The sequence below is a fragment of the Amphiura filiformis genome, chromosome 2, assembly GCF_039555335.1.
Source record: "Amphiura filiformis chromosome 2, Afil_fr2py, whole genome shotgun sequence".
NCBI lineage: Eukaryota > Metazoa > Echinodermata > Ophiuroidea > Amphilepidida > Amphiuridae > Amphiura > Amphiura filiformis.
The window spans coordinates 74,571,285-74,589,168 of NC_092629.1; the positions used below are offsets into that span (position 1 = coordinate 74,571,285).

Below are 17,884 nucleotides of genomic sequence, written 5' to 3' on the forward strand. Positions count from 1 at the left end.
AATATGGACGTAAATCTGACGTATTACCGTCTAAATGGGGACGTCCACGACAGCGTGTAATTCGCAGTTTAAGCCAATGTCCACACTGTTAATTACTAACTGTAACACTTTTTAACACGTTAGGTGTTTAGCCAAATTGTTATTATTATCTACATGTACCTTTTCAGAAAAAAAAGTTTCCTATTTTGAAGAATATTCTCCGACACATCACAAATCCAAAATAAAATCAACACCGTCCTTTTGGTTTACAAGTTATCACACTTTCAATTTGTATCTAAACACAGTCTAAACGCCTAACGTGTTTAAAAAGTTTTACAGTTCCACCGTTTAGCTAATAATTACTAACTATAACTATTTCAATTTGTATCTAAATACAGTCTAAATGCCTAACGTGTTTAAAAAGTGTTTCAGTTCCACTGTTTAGCTAATAGTTATTATACATCAACCTGTATAATCTAAACACAAACTAAACACCATTGTTTAGCTTGCGTTTAGACTATATACAGGTTGATATTTGATCAATACAAGCTAAACATGGTGTTTAGGATGGGGTATAAGTGTTTAGGATGCGTGTAGATACAAATTCAAAAGTACGACAACCAAAAGGACGGCGCTGATTTTATTTTGGATTTGTGATGCTTATTAGTAGGGGATTCGTGAACAAATGGAAAACAATATTTTCAGTTATTCCTAAACACTTTTATGTGTTAAAAATTGTGTATATGTTTAAAAAGTGTTACAGCTGGACATTTAGATTTACAGTGCGCGATTGTTAGTGGATACCCTCTTACGTAAACAGTCTGGTGTGTCTTGTGGGGTCCCAGATTAGGCGGTTAATTTCGGTCTGTGGGAGTCAGTTAGTATGTGAACAGTCTGTGTGTAGGATGGGTGTTATCGGTTGAGTGCTTTTTGTCCGTATGGTTCCACGCATAGTTGTGTATTTTCTGGTCAAAATAACGGTCCACGCTTGCAGGCTTTACAAGTATGATTATGAATGCGTTTTTGAATAGAAACTTATCAAATTTGACAATGGAAACTGTTCGGAAGGATTACTCTGTGAATCGGATATTCTCCTCAAACTGACAAGACACTCATCAAATTTTATACGATTGCCTTGTGATTAAAAAAATCAATAGGTTCTTATCAAAAATGACCATAAACCGAAATTTGAATAATTTATCTTGTCAGAGGAGGACTTAACAGAATCTTGTCCAAATGAAATGGATAATCTTGTCAAATAATGAGTTGGAGATATTGTCAATTTGAATAGTTACTTGAAACTGTTCATTTTGATAAGATTGTCGGTTCAAAATCAGACTGAACAGTGTATCTCATCAAAACGAATAGTTATTCTATTCAAAAATGAATATTCCGAAATTTGAGTGTTTCTTCACATTTTTTCCAAACATGTACCATTTGATAATCATATTATAATACATAATATTTTTAAAGGTGATACACACCGTTTACACGTATTTTCAGAATTTATTACATTGTCAGAGTACCGCAAATTTGTCAACATTGCAACATTTATCATATCATGGAAAGTTATCAATTTATCAAGCATATCTGTACAATGGCTAATATTATACAATACCCATGATACAATATCCCCGCTCACTTTATGGAAACAACTAATCGAATCGTGTGATCAATTACTGTTAATGTTGGTATTCATTTTGCCAAACGTAATTGATGTCTTTAAAATGCTTTCATGAACCACAAACTATAATCATGGTTGTCATGTGTCCCTGACTCAGGAATATTCAGTAATTACGCTGTGGGCGGATAATGTTGAATTTAGGAATCTAGACGCGTCTACGTCTACATCCATTATAGCGTAATATAAAATTATATGGATATCTAAATAATATGTAAGAGTTCGCCATAACGTCATCATTTGATGCAGAGTACAAAAGATTGGTTTAGTGCAACAACCAGGATGCTTTATTGGATGGAGCGAACATGATTCTTGAATTGGTATGCCTACTGGTCTGTAAATTACATGTAGTAACAGCTTACTCGTCGTCTTCTTCATCAATTGTGATAAATAGTACCAATATTTCTTATACTGAACAAGGTATGTATTCCATTCCGATATTGTTTAGACGAAGTACAGTTTTATCATAATGATGTTTTATTGTGTATGCTAATACGTTTATTAACGTCATACATTACAAATTTATTAAAATATTTATCTCAATATTTCTACACACATCCTTATTACGGCTCCACTGGTGGAATTGTATGTCCTGCTCGCGATTTTTGATTTACTTACTATCGATTAAGCATCAGGGGAGCTCAAGTCCATCACGGTTGAGGGCTGGAGGGGGGGGTATTTCATTACCCTCCCACATCAAAAGGGATATTCTCCAATTCAAATTACATTATTCCAGTCAGATTGAAGGTGGAATGATGTTGTTGCATTTTCTATTTTGAAAACAAAGTCATTCATTTTTAGGAATTATAATTATATTATTTCGGATAATTTTCCTAATATTTATGCGCAATATTTAAGGGGTATGAGCGTTTGGGCAGTATTTTTGTGGAACATGAGAGCACACCAGACATCTAATCGCTTTATGAATACGACGAATGTCCTTCTGATATCAAATAATTTTGATTTTTTGAATTTTGTGAATTATACACATACTTTTGATATTTTGGATATTTAGCAGTTATCGAAGTAAACTTTGAAAATTAAGACCTTTTGTATTGACATGGGGTTTCCCCCCCCCCCCAAAATACCAATATTTTGGTGTTTTGGGAAAAAAGCTATGTCAATACGAAAGGTAAAATTTTTCAATTGATAGTCGGCTTTTCATCCCAGCTACATACACTTTAAGTAGACCTACATATCATTAGATATATATCTTCAATATGAAAGGCCACTTCGAGGACTATTATTAAAAATTAAAAACAAATATATCAAATTTTAATGATTTGTAATAAAATTTATATTGTATCGCGAATTTAAAAAAAATCTAAATTATTTGATATCAGAAGAACATTCTTCGTATTCAGAATACAATTCGATATGTCTGATGTGCTCTCATGTCCCACAAAAAAACTTTCCAAACGCTCACACCAAAGCCCTCAGGCTCAATATTTTTATAATGTCATTGCGATGTTTAATATGAAATTTTAACACTTGTATGTTTTTATATGCATGACTTTTAAATTTGCCGCTTTGATAAATTGTGTTTTCATGTGTGTCAACTTCACGTGCAATATAATAACTTTGGTTGTTGTATATCATAAATATTTTGATGTGTTTTTAGGTTGTAATTTTTCATGTACTCCAGCCTTAGGGTGCGATTTTAAATACATACACATTATTACTACTGCTAACACTACAAAGGGAAATTTCCTGCTTTTAGCATTCTCATTGTAGGGTACGGCTCAATAGATATCAACAAACCAACTTATTTTTCTCAAAAGATGAGAAATTGAGATGTTGCACCAAGCATTTAACCATAACATTCCCAGGCACAGCAAAATACTACTTGATATATGATGCGATGACGCAATCACTCTAAAAAGTCATATTTTACAAAAGGTTTTGTTGGCTGGGCCAGTGAGACACCGTGGCTACTGGTCGCCGACCTGGTGCGGGATGTACCAGGTTAAAATCACGATCAAAACAAACAACTTCTAGTGTTATTCTGTATACCCTTGCCCTTGGGCGCCACAATCCCTATCTACGCCACCGGGAGTTACAAGCCGTTACAATAGCGTTTGTTTATATATGTGACGTGTCATATCATGGGGGAGACACTTTGGGGCAGGTTATCATTTTTGTGGTGTTTACATATCTTAAATATAGAGATATTTTGCTCCACAACGCCGTTTTCCCCAATGAAATCGGACATTCCCAAGCGAAGATATTGAGTTCGTAAGTTATGGTATTATAAAATTGGAAATCGAGATATTGGCCTTTAAAAATATTATTGACAATGTTGAGAGTATGAATTACCTTGAAAAATGTCTCAAAAAATACAAGATGCCAGTTATTTTCCGGTCTGAAACTATTAGACAATATTTTAACATTAATAACATCACAAATTCGCAACAAACCCAAATTGTGAAAAAATCACCTTCGGGCAGATTTTTGGCTATTTCTCCATTTGCGATCCTGCCCAAAAGTGTCTCCTTTTGACATGACACGTCACATATTACCAAAGATTTTGACTAAATAATTGTAATTACTCTTCATTAAGTCATCAGTAACATAATGGGATGAATGACCGTGTGATGCGAAGTAATCGAGATTGAAAGCATATCAGGGACAATGAATGTGTAATTTATGCTCATGCCAATGAGCTTGACGAAGCGAATAAGCGAATAAAAGTATCGTTTAAGCTTTTAGTGTGGTTCATATTAGTTAGTCTAATATAACGCAAATGATATATACGCCAGCCACATTTGCACATTTTTTTCTATGATTTATTATCCTTTTCAGAATATTTTCAAAACCAGAATGTTAATTTTCAAGGTCAACTGCTCAATGATCTTCTATCAAGCTATGGTGCTTTATTCGCAAGGCCTGTCTTTAACACAGATACTGCTACCAACGTGACATACAGATTTCTTGTTCACGAGCTTATTGAATTGGTAGGTAATGGTTAAACTAAGAACAATAATGTTGTTGCACCTGCAGTAGTTTTGTGACCAACTATTGTTTGACAATCCCTCATTTCAAATATATAGTTTTGGTTTCTCTTTTGTTCAGAAACCAAAAATCAAGGGATTAAAAAGTAGAGCTGATCTGATCTGCAATCATAACACTATTATGCTGGGAGGACACAGTATAGGGTATATAACCAGAAGTATACAATAGCCTATTGTGCTAACATAATTATTATCATGATTGATATCGGAAATATATCCCGCGGACGACAGTTGATGCTCTCTGTCGAAGGTAGGTGGCATATTACACTCACGAGTTCTAGGCCTAGAAATCATATACATGCGCGTATACTGAAGGATGGGGTGGGGTGGGGGAATTTGTTTGTTTGTATGAAACATAAACGATGAATGGAGATGATTTGATTATGAATTAGTTTATTATCCCAACACAACCCATACCTCTTTAAGAGGGGGCTCCCCTCCCTATATAACCACCTCTTTCCTAAATTACCCCTTTCCCCTCCTCCTCCCCTACATTCGATATCTTCATCTCGAGCTCTCCTCCCCTTCTCTTTCACTTCCAATGCTCTCTCTCATATGTTTTCTCTCTCCCGGCCCATATCCCCTTGCCCTTCAACCCCATCCCCCCACACACCCCCCCCAATCTTCTCCCTCTATCTTCTACTTTTGCAGTAAAATTGCTTCAGTAAAAGTCATTAGGTTATTAGAGGTCATATAATGGCCTTCCATCGATTCTGGTACATGGGATTAAGGACATGAATCGATTTTGTTTATAGCACCTATACAATTACAGTAGTGGCCCTTTTGTAATGTCGAATGCAAATATTTCGATGGTCTATATATTTTCACAGTGAAATCAGCTTAGGCTATTTCGTAGTCTCAAGCCAATGCTTTCAAACTAAATCAATGCTTTCAAATGTAGACTGTTTTGTTCGACTTCTCTGCTCGTGAATATTGCACTGCGAAATTTAAACATTTCTTTTGTATACTTAGATCAGGTAACTCGAAAATCCTGTAATTTTATTCGTCACACCACTTATAAGAAACTGAAACCAAAACCGAAACTACCTGTCACAAATGTTTAGTTTTAAACAAAAGGTAGAAACAAAGAGATCGATATCTTGTGATTCAAGTGGTTAGGCAGGACAATAGGAAACCACGTGACCAAAACCAAAACCAAAACTAAAACTATATATTTGAAATGAGGCAATGTGATGAAAAACATTAGTAATAAGGAATTTATAAATATATACATCGTCGCTAGGCGGGAACACCTCATATGTGATTCCAAAGGTCAATTATGTAAAAAGTGGGCTCCAATTACAAAACCTCATAATGTGCAATTTTTCTCAGATTCAATTTTTCTGTGTCAACTTGAAGAAAATGTTATAGGTTACGGTTAGGGTGAATTAAGAATTAGGCTCAGGGAAAGGATAAGGATTTTTTTCGAACTATCGTCCATTTTAAACATGGATTAATACTAATAACGTTATGCTTTTTTTTCATATTTAATAATGCACAGAAACATCAGCATGTTAACATGCAAATTATCACACAATTGCATGTCCACACCGAGTATATCATTTTCTTTGATCTATTCTACAGGATGCCCGAAACCAGCAAATCACAGTAAGCGCACTTCTCAAGCAGGTATGATATACTATACAAATATTACATAAAATAATAAATTGAGAATAACTATAACTTTTAATGAATCTCAATTAAGGTTCACCGCTATGATATTATGACAGTTCGTCTAAATAATTTTCACATGGTCTAATAACATCGATAATAATACCAGTAAGGTTTATCACCATTGTCCAATGTCCATTTTAGCCTAATAAGTATTTGTTAGCAACTATTTTAAACTGTTGCGATTTGGTAGTTTACAGCATCTTGCGAATGGTAGTGAGCTTTGGGAAATATTGCATTGATCATTTCATAGCGAGTATGTAGAAGAATTCAAATATCAGACACACTTATGTAGTTATGTTGTAAGAGGCATGAAACAACAATACCTTTGTAAAACGTACATAACTCATTAACAGCAACAAATCAAGCAAGGTTTCAAAGTATATATGATTTGTAGAATGAACTTTTGCAAAACATCATAGTGTTATTTTTCGATAATAAATTGATTCAGATAATAAAAACCGATTTTTTTGGATGCTTGGACCAACAATATAGTCTATCGTAAATATTGCATTAAATTACTGCCCCGCTCACTGTGCTCAGTCAGTTTCATTTTCCCCGATCGGTAAAGTAACTTCGTGTTCAGTGGTGCTGACGTTGGTAGGCGGAGCCGCGTCCGGTATTAAAGGAGGAAATAAGGACCACCAGATTGAAATTGTAATCCAGCGAAAACCTTACCAAGGAATATCGCAGACAGGCTCACAGAATGACCGCACTAGTGAACAATGGAGAATTAGAGAATGTGATTTGGGACATGTAACACTGGGTGAAGGAAATCTAGGCAGGGAGTATCGGCGACATTAATGGGAATGGTAAATCTAGAGTGATCTATGCAGGAGGACAGGACGATCAAAGAACTGTACACACCTTTTTCTAACTAAAATCTTTAAAGCTGTTATTACATTATTCTGGTATCTGTCATGTTACAGGAGTGGAAAGATGAGTTCCTCCACTGGAACCACAGTGATTACGGTGGAATCAAAGTAATCCAACTTCCATCAGATAAGATATGGATACCCGATATAACACTACATCGGAAGTAAGTTGTGTTTTACTGTTTAGATTAAAACCATAGCATCGACATCTAGCGTACCAGTATTTTAAATGCGTCACTGTTTGATGCGGCAAAAGTTTGATTTGATGAAATGTTACAGACGAAATTGGCCAATATTGTGTTAAGATTAAAATGGCCTAAATGCTTCGAAAATCTTCAAAATAGCGCATCACATACAGACGGATTGCGTATCTTTTCTATCGGGAGAATTCAATCTGAAACCGGGTATTATGCATCACATACCAACATACCTATGGTGTACAAATGTTATTAATTTGTCAGTGCCGAAAACTATAATTCCTATTTTTACATAATTTAATTTGAAGACAAGCATTATTTTTTCAAAAAGACCTACGTTTTTGGGTGATTTTGGGAAAACGTCTATATTTAATACGAACGGTCAACATTTTTATGTGATGGACGACTTTTCATCCCAGCTACATACACTTTTTAAAAGTAGCAAAAGTACATATCATTCGATTGATACAATTTACTTCGAGGACTGTTATATTTCAAAAATATCAAGTTTTTATCATTTTGTCATTAATGTGTAATTTTTTATAACCTGTATATTTGTGTGAAAATTGAGGGCGCTATTTACATATATTTTAAAGTTAATTGAACCAAATAATATTAAAGCCTTAATGTACGATTTCCGTCAAATTTTGATTTTGTTATTCTTTATTCAAAATGGTGAAATAATATTAGTAAGAACTGACGGGAAGGGTTGCTCTCCATTAAGGTTGAAATAACAAGGTAAAGTGAAAGAAACCCGACTGGTTATTTTGGCCATTTAACACGCAGTTCTATGGGAGGACATATTATCATAATTTTTAAATTACATGCAATATGTCGAACTTTGGTCTGTTGACCTATAAAGACAAAAAATTTGGCCGATTCCATTTAGGTGCAAGTTGGGACATGTGTAAACATTATAAACATGCAAAAAAAGTCAGGTTTTAAAAAAATTGACCAATTTCATATTATAAAATCGTACATTATGGCTTTAAGTATTGATGATGTATGACACTTTTTTAAAACATTGCCATACTATTTCTCACTAATTTTTTTAAAATGTTTATGGGTTATATCAATCAACATACATCATGTTCTTATAATTAGCGCTACAAGTAGTGCAGTAATAATTTGTTAATCATGACACGAGAACAAATCAAGATATATATTTTATTCCCATTATGTAATTGCCTCTGAGAACATTTTGTGGATAAATTGTGCTGAGGCTGTAAAGTGTGTCTAGGCGATGTGTCTGTGCGTAGTGCGCTATAAATCACGACGTTTTTTTTAAATAAACTTTTAATTTTTCTGGAAACTTGGCTGAACATAACATAATTACCCGCATCCCATGTTATATACCATGCAGAGTGTGTGTTGCAATCCATTCTTTATTCTATAACTTTTATCTTAATTCATATCATCACCACGTAGCATTGACGGTAACTTTGAGCGCATCAAAAAAACCCGAGCATCTGTGGCTAGCGATGGTTCCATCACCTGGTTTGCTCCGGCCATATTTACCAGTTCATGTCGTATCCGTGTGCGACATTTCCCCTTCGATACACAGATATGTACGCTACGATTTGGATCCTGGGCTTATAATGGACTGGAAGTTGATCTGTACCCGGAAACTGGTGCTGATGCTAAGCAAGACAGGTATTCTTTACCATGTGTCAAATTTTATGTGGTGTGTATGTGTGCTTCCCTGAGGTGTGTCTCAATATCCTCCCTTTTTTTGATCTGAGATGCCATGCAGCCAAAAGTGCTCTATTTAACGGTTTCGTAGGAATATGTTTCAAATGCTCTATTTAACGGTTTCGTAGGAATATGTTTCAAACGGACAAATCATACATTAAAATGTTTACAAGATTCTGGAGAATCTTTTATGCTATGTTGTCAAATGTATAACCCTCGCGTTTTATTCTGTTTCTATGGCAACGGTCACGCTATTGAAGGATTCTCCTCATTCTGAAACCAAAATGTCACATTTTAACTAGATTTATCTTTGAAAGTAAATGGAGCACAAACTTCTTATATGGTGTGCTGAATACATGCACAATTGGAATCAGAATCAACTGAAGTTTTGGAAATTTCCTCGATATATTCAATCCAAGCTAAAAAAAAGGTGATGAAATCAAGATATACAACTTTATATATTTCTTTTGCGGTCTTCTTTTATTAAGCTGTCATCCTTGCTTTTGCGTTTCCACGTATTTCAATACCTTAATACACACGGTCTTACTGTATGCCACGTGGATTTAACATTTTATTTGTTCTTCGTTTCAGCTTCTTGGAAAACGGAGTGTGGGACCTACGAGAAGTACGAACAGAAGAGAAGTCCGGACATACACATGCTGTCCGGAGCCTTACCCTGAACTGATTTTCTCATTGATCCTGAAACGGCGATCAAGCTTTTATGTTTCTAATTTGATACTGCCATGTGTGTTCTTATCCGGATTGTCGTTATTGGTATTTTATCTTCCACCAGAATGTGGTGAAAAGCTTACTTTGTCTATTACCAATCTACTTGCATTAGTAGTACTCCAGCAACTTATAGCAGAATCGATGCCACCAAGTGGTGATGATCCGCCATTACTCGGTAAGCAAGTTTAACGATGCCACTATATACTTGGAAGGCAATAGAAACAAATTAGTTCGATCTTTCGATCGACCATCGATGCTTGATCGATGCTTATTATTTTTGAAATTAATCAATTATTCATTATTAAATCTGATAACATGTAAATTTTCGCCTGTACTGATACTGAAAAGTATAAATATGCTTTTAATTCTGTTGAATTAGTCGTTAGTTCATTAATAACAAGCATCGCGAAGCAGCATCGGAAGTCGATCCAAACAAATTTATAGTAAAGCTACAACATATGTGATGCTATCAAGCAAAATCAACCGGAAGTCGGAAAATTGATTTTAAGATATATCCAAACAAAGAAAATATTTCCTCTCGTTACCTATTGTTTTGAAAACTCTTTAATTACTCATATCTTTTGAGCTAGCTTTCCATGTTTTTCTACAAAATATAACTTGCTTGTCACAATCCATGAAGAAACTAGAAATTGCTTGAGTTTGCTTGATCACACGGTTCACACCACATCTATAGTAAAAAAAGTAAGTAATATGCCCCAGTGATGAATACAACCATTACGAGTCTCAGGCAAATACTTTATCAATTGACCAATGGAATGCCCCAAAGCGTAGGTACAATATATAGAGCAATGCGTAATTCTCTAAGGGGAGGGTGTTTTGTAGATTGTCTTGGAATTTGCTTTAAAGTGACACTTCGTGATCCTGCAACTTACTCCAAAGAGTTGAGATTTTTATGCCATCGGAAACAGAGGACTACAAAATGTGTGTGTGTATACACTTTCTTGCCGATTCGGTCATTTGACAAAGATATCGTCCAATTTGTATTTTCTGGCCTTCGACAGCCCGAAATTGCACGGTGGCCAATGGTGCGCTGTAATATATGGGGTGCAGCCCGTTAGAAGACTCGGTAGTTAGAAAACCCGCTATTCAGAAAACCCATTAATATTCAGAAGGCCCGCTAGTCAGAATTTTCTGAATAACGGGCCTTCTGAATAACAGGCTTTCTGAATAGTGGGCTTTTTGTTGAATTTTATGTAAAAGTCTCGCTAATCAGATTTTTTTCGGACTAGCGGTCTGTATCCAACCTTAACCCTAACCCCTAACCCTAACCCTGCAAACGGCCCGTTAATCAGAAGGCCCGCTACTCTGAAAATATTGTCGAAGTAGCGGGCCTTCTGATAACGGGTTTTCTGATTAGCGGATCTTCTGGTTAGCGGGTCACTTTAAATAAAAACAAGTTTGACGGGTTTTCTGAATAGTGGGCTTTCTGCGTAACGGGTCTTCTGAGTGACACGTAGTCGCAAATTAAACGTCCTCATCCAATGAATTTTGGAAGTAAGATTTTTTCGTGGATATTTATTGAACTGTACCTTAAAGAAATGATGCCAAAATTCCTAAATGTCCTTTTAATGTTTATTTTTCTTTTTCCACTTTCTCTAGGTGATTATTTCCTGGCCATGATAACTATGGTTTGTCTGTCTGTAGTGACTACTGTCTTCGTTATTCGTGTCAGCGCTAAAAGTGGTTCGGTCCCCACTTGGGTACAGTGGCTATTCCTACGATTACTTGCTCGCTTGACATGTATGCATCGTGAAGATATTGCCTACTCTCCGCCCGTAGAACAACTTCGAAGTTCTTCTACTTTAGAAAGCGCTCTTAAGCTTATGGCGCCTGAATCAAACAAGACACAAAATAGCTGTTTAGTATCGGATTCAGTAGCAGATGATTTGAGGTTCATACGACGGGATCTGGAAGAGAAAAATCATGAGGAGCTTCGTCTTTCTCAATGGAAGCATGTGGCGAGAGTAATTGACAGATGTTTGCTGTTAACATTCCTGGTTTATGCTATTGTAACATCTGCTGTTCTCATTTGGAGGGCGACTGGATTATCCTAGCATGTTCTTGAATAAGATAATTGCTATTGAGATCGAAAGTGATAACGTACATTATATCTAAAGAATGTCAAGCACTAATATTTGGTAGTTCAGTTTCAGTGTCTGTGGGATTTTTTTTTATTTCGTCACCGCATCGAATAGCGAGCGTGATGAAGTTAATTGCGCAGAGCGTACACGCATGTGTACAAGAGAGGTTTATCAACACACATGCAGCGCAATTGGGAAAAGCCATTGCTATACTTGATGTGAACCAAAGAAAAACAACGCGTACGACGTCGACGCGTAGCTCAATGACTCAACAACAGCAGATCGCATAAGCAACCAATCGGAGACAGGTACATTTAGCACAGTGAATACACGATGTACATAATAATACGCTCTCGTCAAAGATTTCAGCAATTTAATTATCTATACCAGTGGTTTAGTTCAATCGTTGTATTCGTGTGAGATTTTAACTTAATTGAAATTTACAAGTTGGCAGCTCTTTTCTGCATTTTGCATTAACATCTCAAGCACCAGGCAAGTAGGAACTTATTTACAATCATCTGGTAATTGTAACAATGTAAAATCAAAACATTATGAAGAATACAGTCATGTAGTACAACATTTTAGAAGTATCTAAAATATGCTCAAAACATTTGAAGAGTTTTAATTTTGATAAAATTGCGCAATTTTCGAAGAAGTTTTGAATTTAGCAAAATAGCGCAATTATCACTAGAGTGAAGAGGTAAAGTGAAAATGTCAAAATTGCGCAATTTAGTGCTAAATTGCACAATATTTGAAGAAGTTTTGAAAATAGTAAAATAGCGCAATTGTCACTAGAGTGAAGAGGTAAAGTGAAAATGACAAACTTGCGCTATTTAGCGCAAAATGAAGTCATTTTGTTCATACTTGCGCTAATTTCAAAATGTGGTTCATAATTGCGCTAATTTCAACAAGTTATTTTCATAATTGCGCTATTTTCATTGAGCATTTTCACAAAGTTTCATAATTGCAACATTTACTTCATAATTGCGCTAATTTCAAAATGTGGTTCATAATTGCGCTAATTTCAAAGCCACACATTGATAATTGCAGATTAGCAGTCACTGTTGCTATTCTTTGATATTATCGCTATTGTCAGTTCCAGCGCCTTCATGCGTTTGTTATATTAATATTGCTAGTATTCTTTTATATTTTAATGTTCATCATTTGTTTTTATCATACGATTTCAATAACATACACTAATACGTGCAATAGTAATTATGCACCTGGTCGACAAAAAAATTAATGCAGTGGAAAATAATGAAACTACGATAGGAGTATTTTTAGACCTATCTAAAGCTTTCGACACGATTGACCATAGCATTTTAAAGGGTAATTGAAACCAAATTTCTGTTATTCTCAAATGGAAAAATTATATCAGCGGAATCTTCAAAAACAATTTCAAGGAATATTGGCGTAATAAACATGCTCAAAAATTTTATGCCTAGATGTGTTTTGCACACGCTTTATTGTACGCTTGTTTTACCCTTTTTTATTTTTTATTATATATACATATCTTGAAAAAATACATTTACTTCAAGAATGGGCAATGAAGACCATATCAAATGGTCACTGTCGGAGCCATTCTGGACCATTGTTCCATAAACAAAATTTTCTTAACGACTTTGATGCATACACATTATAACTGGGTGCGCACATTAGTATAAATATTCTGTTAAACAACTACCATGCTCATTTGATTGATTTTGTTGTAAAACGATCTGATATTCGTAGCTATTACACAGAAACAGTAATAAGCAGGTAAATATTTATTTATTTACCTTCAGTTTCGGTTGATATTTTCTTGGTTAGTAATAAGTATAATTAAACACGAAATAAGAGAGCATTACTGATCATTCAATCAGGACTGCCGGCCCACTGGCATGGAAATCCCTTAACACTAACCGTAAAGTAGCAAATTCAAAAACACTTTCGAAATAAATATAAATTACAGCCAATCTTATTATATAACTAATTCTTGGAGCCGGTTTTTTGTTCGTGTAGTGATAGGTTCAATATACTTTTTTTTTTGGATATTCGGGTTTTGATCATCTCTCCTCCATAATTGCCCCAAACTCGCTATTACCAAGTATCTCATAAGCCTTTTTGAAATATAGCGGGCACAAAAGGAGAGGGCATACTTTGATTTGGGTAGTCTTTTGTCAGCTGAGAAGCATTCAAAAGATTACCCAAACCAAAGTACGTCATCTCCTTTTGTGCCCGCCATACTAGCCTTTTTTGTAAATATGGTGGACACAAAAGGAGAGGCGTACTTTGATTTAGGTAATCCTTTGTCAGCTGAGAAGCATACAAAAGAGTACCCGAAACAAAGTACGTCCTCTCCTTTTGTGCTCGCCATACTTTAAAATGGCTAGTAATTGCATAACATAATAACATTGACACAAAAATACACAAGGCAACTTGTAACATCACTGCAAGTTGTAAATAATCACAAAACATTCTATGTTTTGGTATAATTTATGTAACAACGCTATTTCATATGCTTTCTAAAATACTTCGGACCTATGCTTTATTGTTTATGCAAAATACAGGCATATGATAATATAACCCAGAGACAAACCTTCCTTTTTGGCCTTACCCAGAAAAAACAAAACGTTTTCCGGAAAACGTTGAAATGTAACTATAGGTAAACTAATAACATTCAGAAAACATTCTCTTGTAAACTTGAGGCAAAATATTTTAAAGGAGGATTTCGTGATCCTAGCATCCTCTTTTATGACATTTTTCAGTACATATCCACGAAAAAGCCTATTCCCAAAATTTCAGTTGATTCCGATTTTGCGTTTGCGAGTTATGCATGATTATGTGTATTACACTGTTCCATAGACAATGCGTTGTAATTTTCACGATATCTTTGCAAAACGAATTAATCTGCAAGAAATATTTTGTACATAAATATTATGTAGCCAGAGGTTTCCAGTGATATAAAAATCTCAACTTTTTTTGAGAAATGTGGGGGGATGAGGCTGTGGATCACGAAATGCCCCTTTAAGACAATTAAATATAATTTGCAAAAGTTTTGGGTACAAATCCAAAATGTGTTGGGTATATTGAATGATATTATAACATACATCAATGACGCTTCGTACTATATCGCGGTACTTGCTCAAATTGAAAGACCATTCTGTCACTCCTCTTGATGTTGGAACTACTGTTGGTGGCGCTATTTTTGAGTTGAGTAACTGATTATAGATGTGCCGTATAAATCGATTACCCTCATCTCGGTTAAGTGTGTTGGGCCCTTTCTCCGAATCAAATTCAAATACGAATTACTGTGTCTCATATTTCTGTTTTGCTCTCCTTCTCTGTTTTTTGCGTTCTCTCAATGTTTTTATCAATGGTATTCCTCCGCTACAAGGTCTACATCTACATTATCTACGCTGATACTCGGCAAAGTAAACTTCTGGATGTGAAGCTGGTGTGAAATGCTAGGTGGATGTGAGCTGATAAAGGTCAGGCGCTATTTTACAAGTGCGAATAAAACTACCTCCGCGGACTTATCAAGCAGACGTCCAATGATGGCGCTATGATGACGTCTGTAGGGAGAACAGACCAAAGCCCTACTGCTGTGGGTATATTTTATCTATATAAATTATGATAAAAATATTTGACATGGTGTTGCAAAAGAAAGACAAACATGCTTTAGTAATGTCTGAATTCACGATGGGTGCAAATTTACCAAGACTGTCGCCAAAAATGTAAACCTCTTTACATGAACTCTTTTAAAAAAAATATAGTTTATGTATTAAGTGGAAAGAAAATGGCAGCCAATTTGAAATTGAAGGTGGGTTCTTTGACCATGAAAACGTGGGTTTAGCCACTGAAATCAAGCTCTCACGTGTTTCAGCAAACTGAAATGACGGGGCAGGGGGTGGGGGGTGGGGTATCCGTCATAAAAACCCACGCGTTTACGCCCAAATGACCTAAGCTAATCGTACATGCATCCTTTGCGCTCATGTTGGTAATAACATTTTTACCCCAGTACTTTACCCGGGGTAGGACCGGCCATCAAAGATGACTATAGAGGGGGGAGGGTGAGGCCCCAATGATTTTCATTTCGCTCTTGTGAAATTATTATATGAGCTACTGACTTTTTACTGTTAGTTAGGCGAAAATGGTCATTTTCTTTCATATTCAGGAAACAATTTTGGTGAAAATCGCATTTTTTTAGCCAAAAATCAATTTTGCCTATATTTTAGTACATAGCCAGAATTTCCCCAAATTGCATGGGCGCCCCCACATTATGATGTCCTAGCGACATTATGTGGGGAATGTTTGTACTTATTTTGGTATTACTACATAGAGGAGACCCATAGCTATACTTACTTACTTTACTTTAATCCACCACTTTTGCCTTTCATAGCGTCGTGGGGAAATGTAACTTTCTTTCCTGGGCAAGTCGGGTAGCCTCACTCATGGTAATCCCATGACTTGAGAGTACTTCCTTTACTCCATCTGCCCACCTCTTCCTTGGTGGGCAGATGGATTTCCTGTTGTTTTGCTGTTATATGTTTTTGCTGCAGGTTGGCTAGGGGTCATTCGCATAAGGTGACCGAACCATCTAACTTGTTGTTTTGCAACATATTCTGTGATGGTGTGGTGCCCGCCATCTTTCTGATATCCTCATTCCTGATTTTATCCCTCCTTGACTTATTAGCTGCTCTTCTTAGGCATCCCATTTCACAGGTAATGAACTTTTGGGTTGTTCTTTTCTTGAGTGAGAGTCCATGTTTGGCACTGGTAGCAGAGAGTTGGGAAAAATATGGCATTGATGAGTTTTGCTTTTGTATACATCGGTATTGCAGGATGTGTAAGAAGCGGGCCTAGTTGTTAGATAATATTGTTGGCCTTTTGACATCGTGTCTCTATTTCTCTGGTGATACTTCCATCCTCAGAAAAGATACTTCCCAAGTACTTAAACTCCTTTGTCTGTTTTAGCTTGCTGTTGTTAATGGTGATGTCAGTATCCTTGGGTAATCTACTAACCACCATGGTCTCTGTTTTGGCTGTAACATTAGATTATAATTGAAAATAAAGGGGTGGGGTCGCAACAACTACCCTCTTCGTAGTTCGTGTTACAAAATATGACTCCGTAGTTCATATACATTATTAATATACTACTTTATCATTCAGTAGACATGCATTATAGACATTTCATTAGTTAATAGCCAAATAATATAACTTTTTATTGTTCACGCTTCATAAAATTATCGTATAATATATAGCCGTGTTAATAAGCTCTTAATTTGTATCGGCAATCAGCGTATCTGCACAGGGTTTTATTGTGGTGATGACAATTACGTATTCTGTGCACTGGATGTATCCGCAAAATTAATTAAATAGTTAATTCATTCATTCATTCATTCATTCATTCATTCACTCACTCATTCATTCATTCATTCATTCATTCATTCATTCACTCATTCATTCATTCATTCATTCATTCATTCATTCATTCATTCATTCATTCATTCATTCATTCATTCATTAATAAATAAATTATTAATTAATTTATTTATTTATTCATATTAATTAATTCACATTTAAACCGTGGACCACTTTACAATGGAGGACCGTCCTTGGTTCAAGAAGATCGATACACACAACAATACATAAACCGAATGTCGGAAAACGTCCTCGGTATGTTGATTGTTGGCATAGTCCTAAAAGACTTGTAAGGGCGATTGCACGGGGAGGGGGAGGGATATGGCGGGTGGGGTGGTGGCGGTGAAGGAAACGATAAAATAGCACTTTTGTGTAGTATCTTTTGTTTTGTTTAGTGATTCTTCTCGTTTTAGTGATCGCTCCCGTTTTATTTTCTTGCATTGATGAGCACTTTGAATGATTTTAACTTGATTCGTTTGTGGAATAATATCTCGGATGGGAAGTAATAGTATTTATTGGTAAATCCCCCCTAAGGACACATTTC

General features: G+C 35.6%; 2 protein-coding genes across 2 annotated transcripts; both read left to right on the forward strand.

Annotated features, from left to right (window-relative positions):
* The first annotated feature begins 1,733 nt into the window (after positions 1-1,733).
* LOC140146614 (neuronal acetylcholine receptor subunit alpha-5-like) lies at positions 1,734-13,923 on the forward strand. The gene is made up of 7 exons (XM_072168482.1): positions 1,734-2,080; positions 4,463-4,614; positions 6,256-6,300; positions 7,272-7,381; positions 8,843-9,067; positions 9,698-10,010; positions 11,456-13,923. The coding sequence occupies exons 1-6, from the start codon at positions 1,966-1,968 to the stop codon at positions 9,789-9,791; spliced, it is 741 nt and encodes a 246-aa protein (XP_072024583.1). The 5' UTR covers positions 1,734-1,965; the 3' UTR covers positions 9,792-10,010; positions 11,456-13,923.
* LOC140143014 (neuronal acetylcholine receptor subunit beta-3-like) lies at positions 9,977-11,910 on the forward strand. The gene is made up of 2 exons (XM_072165050.1): positions 9,977-10,010; positions 11,456-11,910. Exons 1-2 carry the CDS (start codon positions 9,977-9,979, stop codon positions 11,908-11,910), a joined length of 489 nt encoding a protein of 162 aa, XP_072021151.1.
* Positions 13,924-17,884: the final 3,961 nt, after the last annotated feature.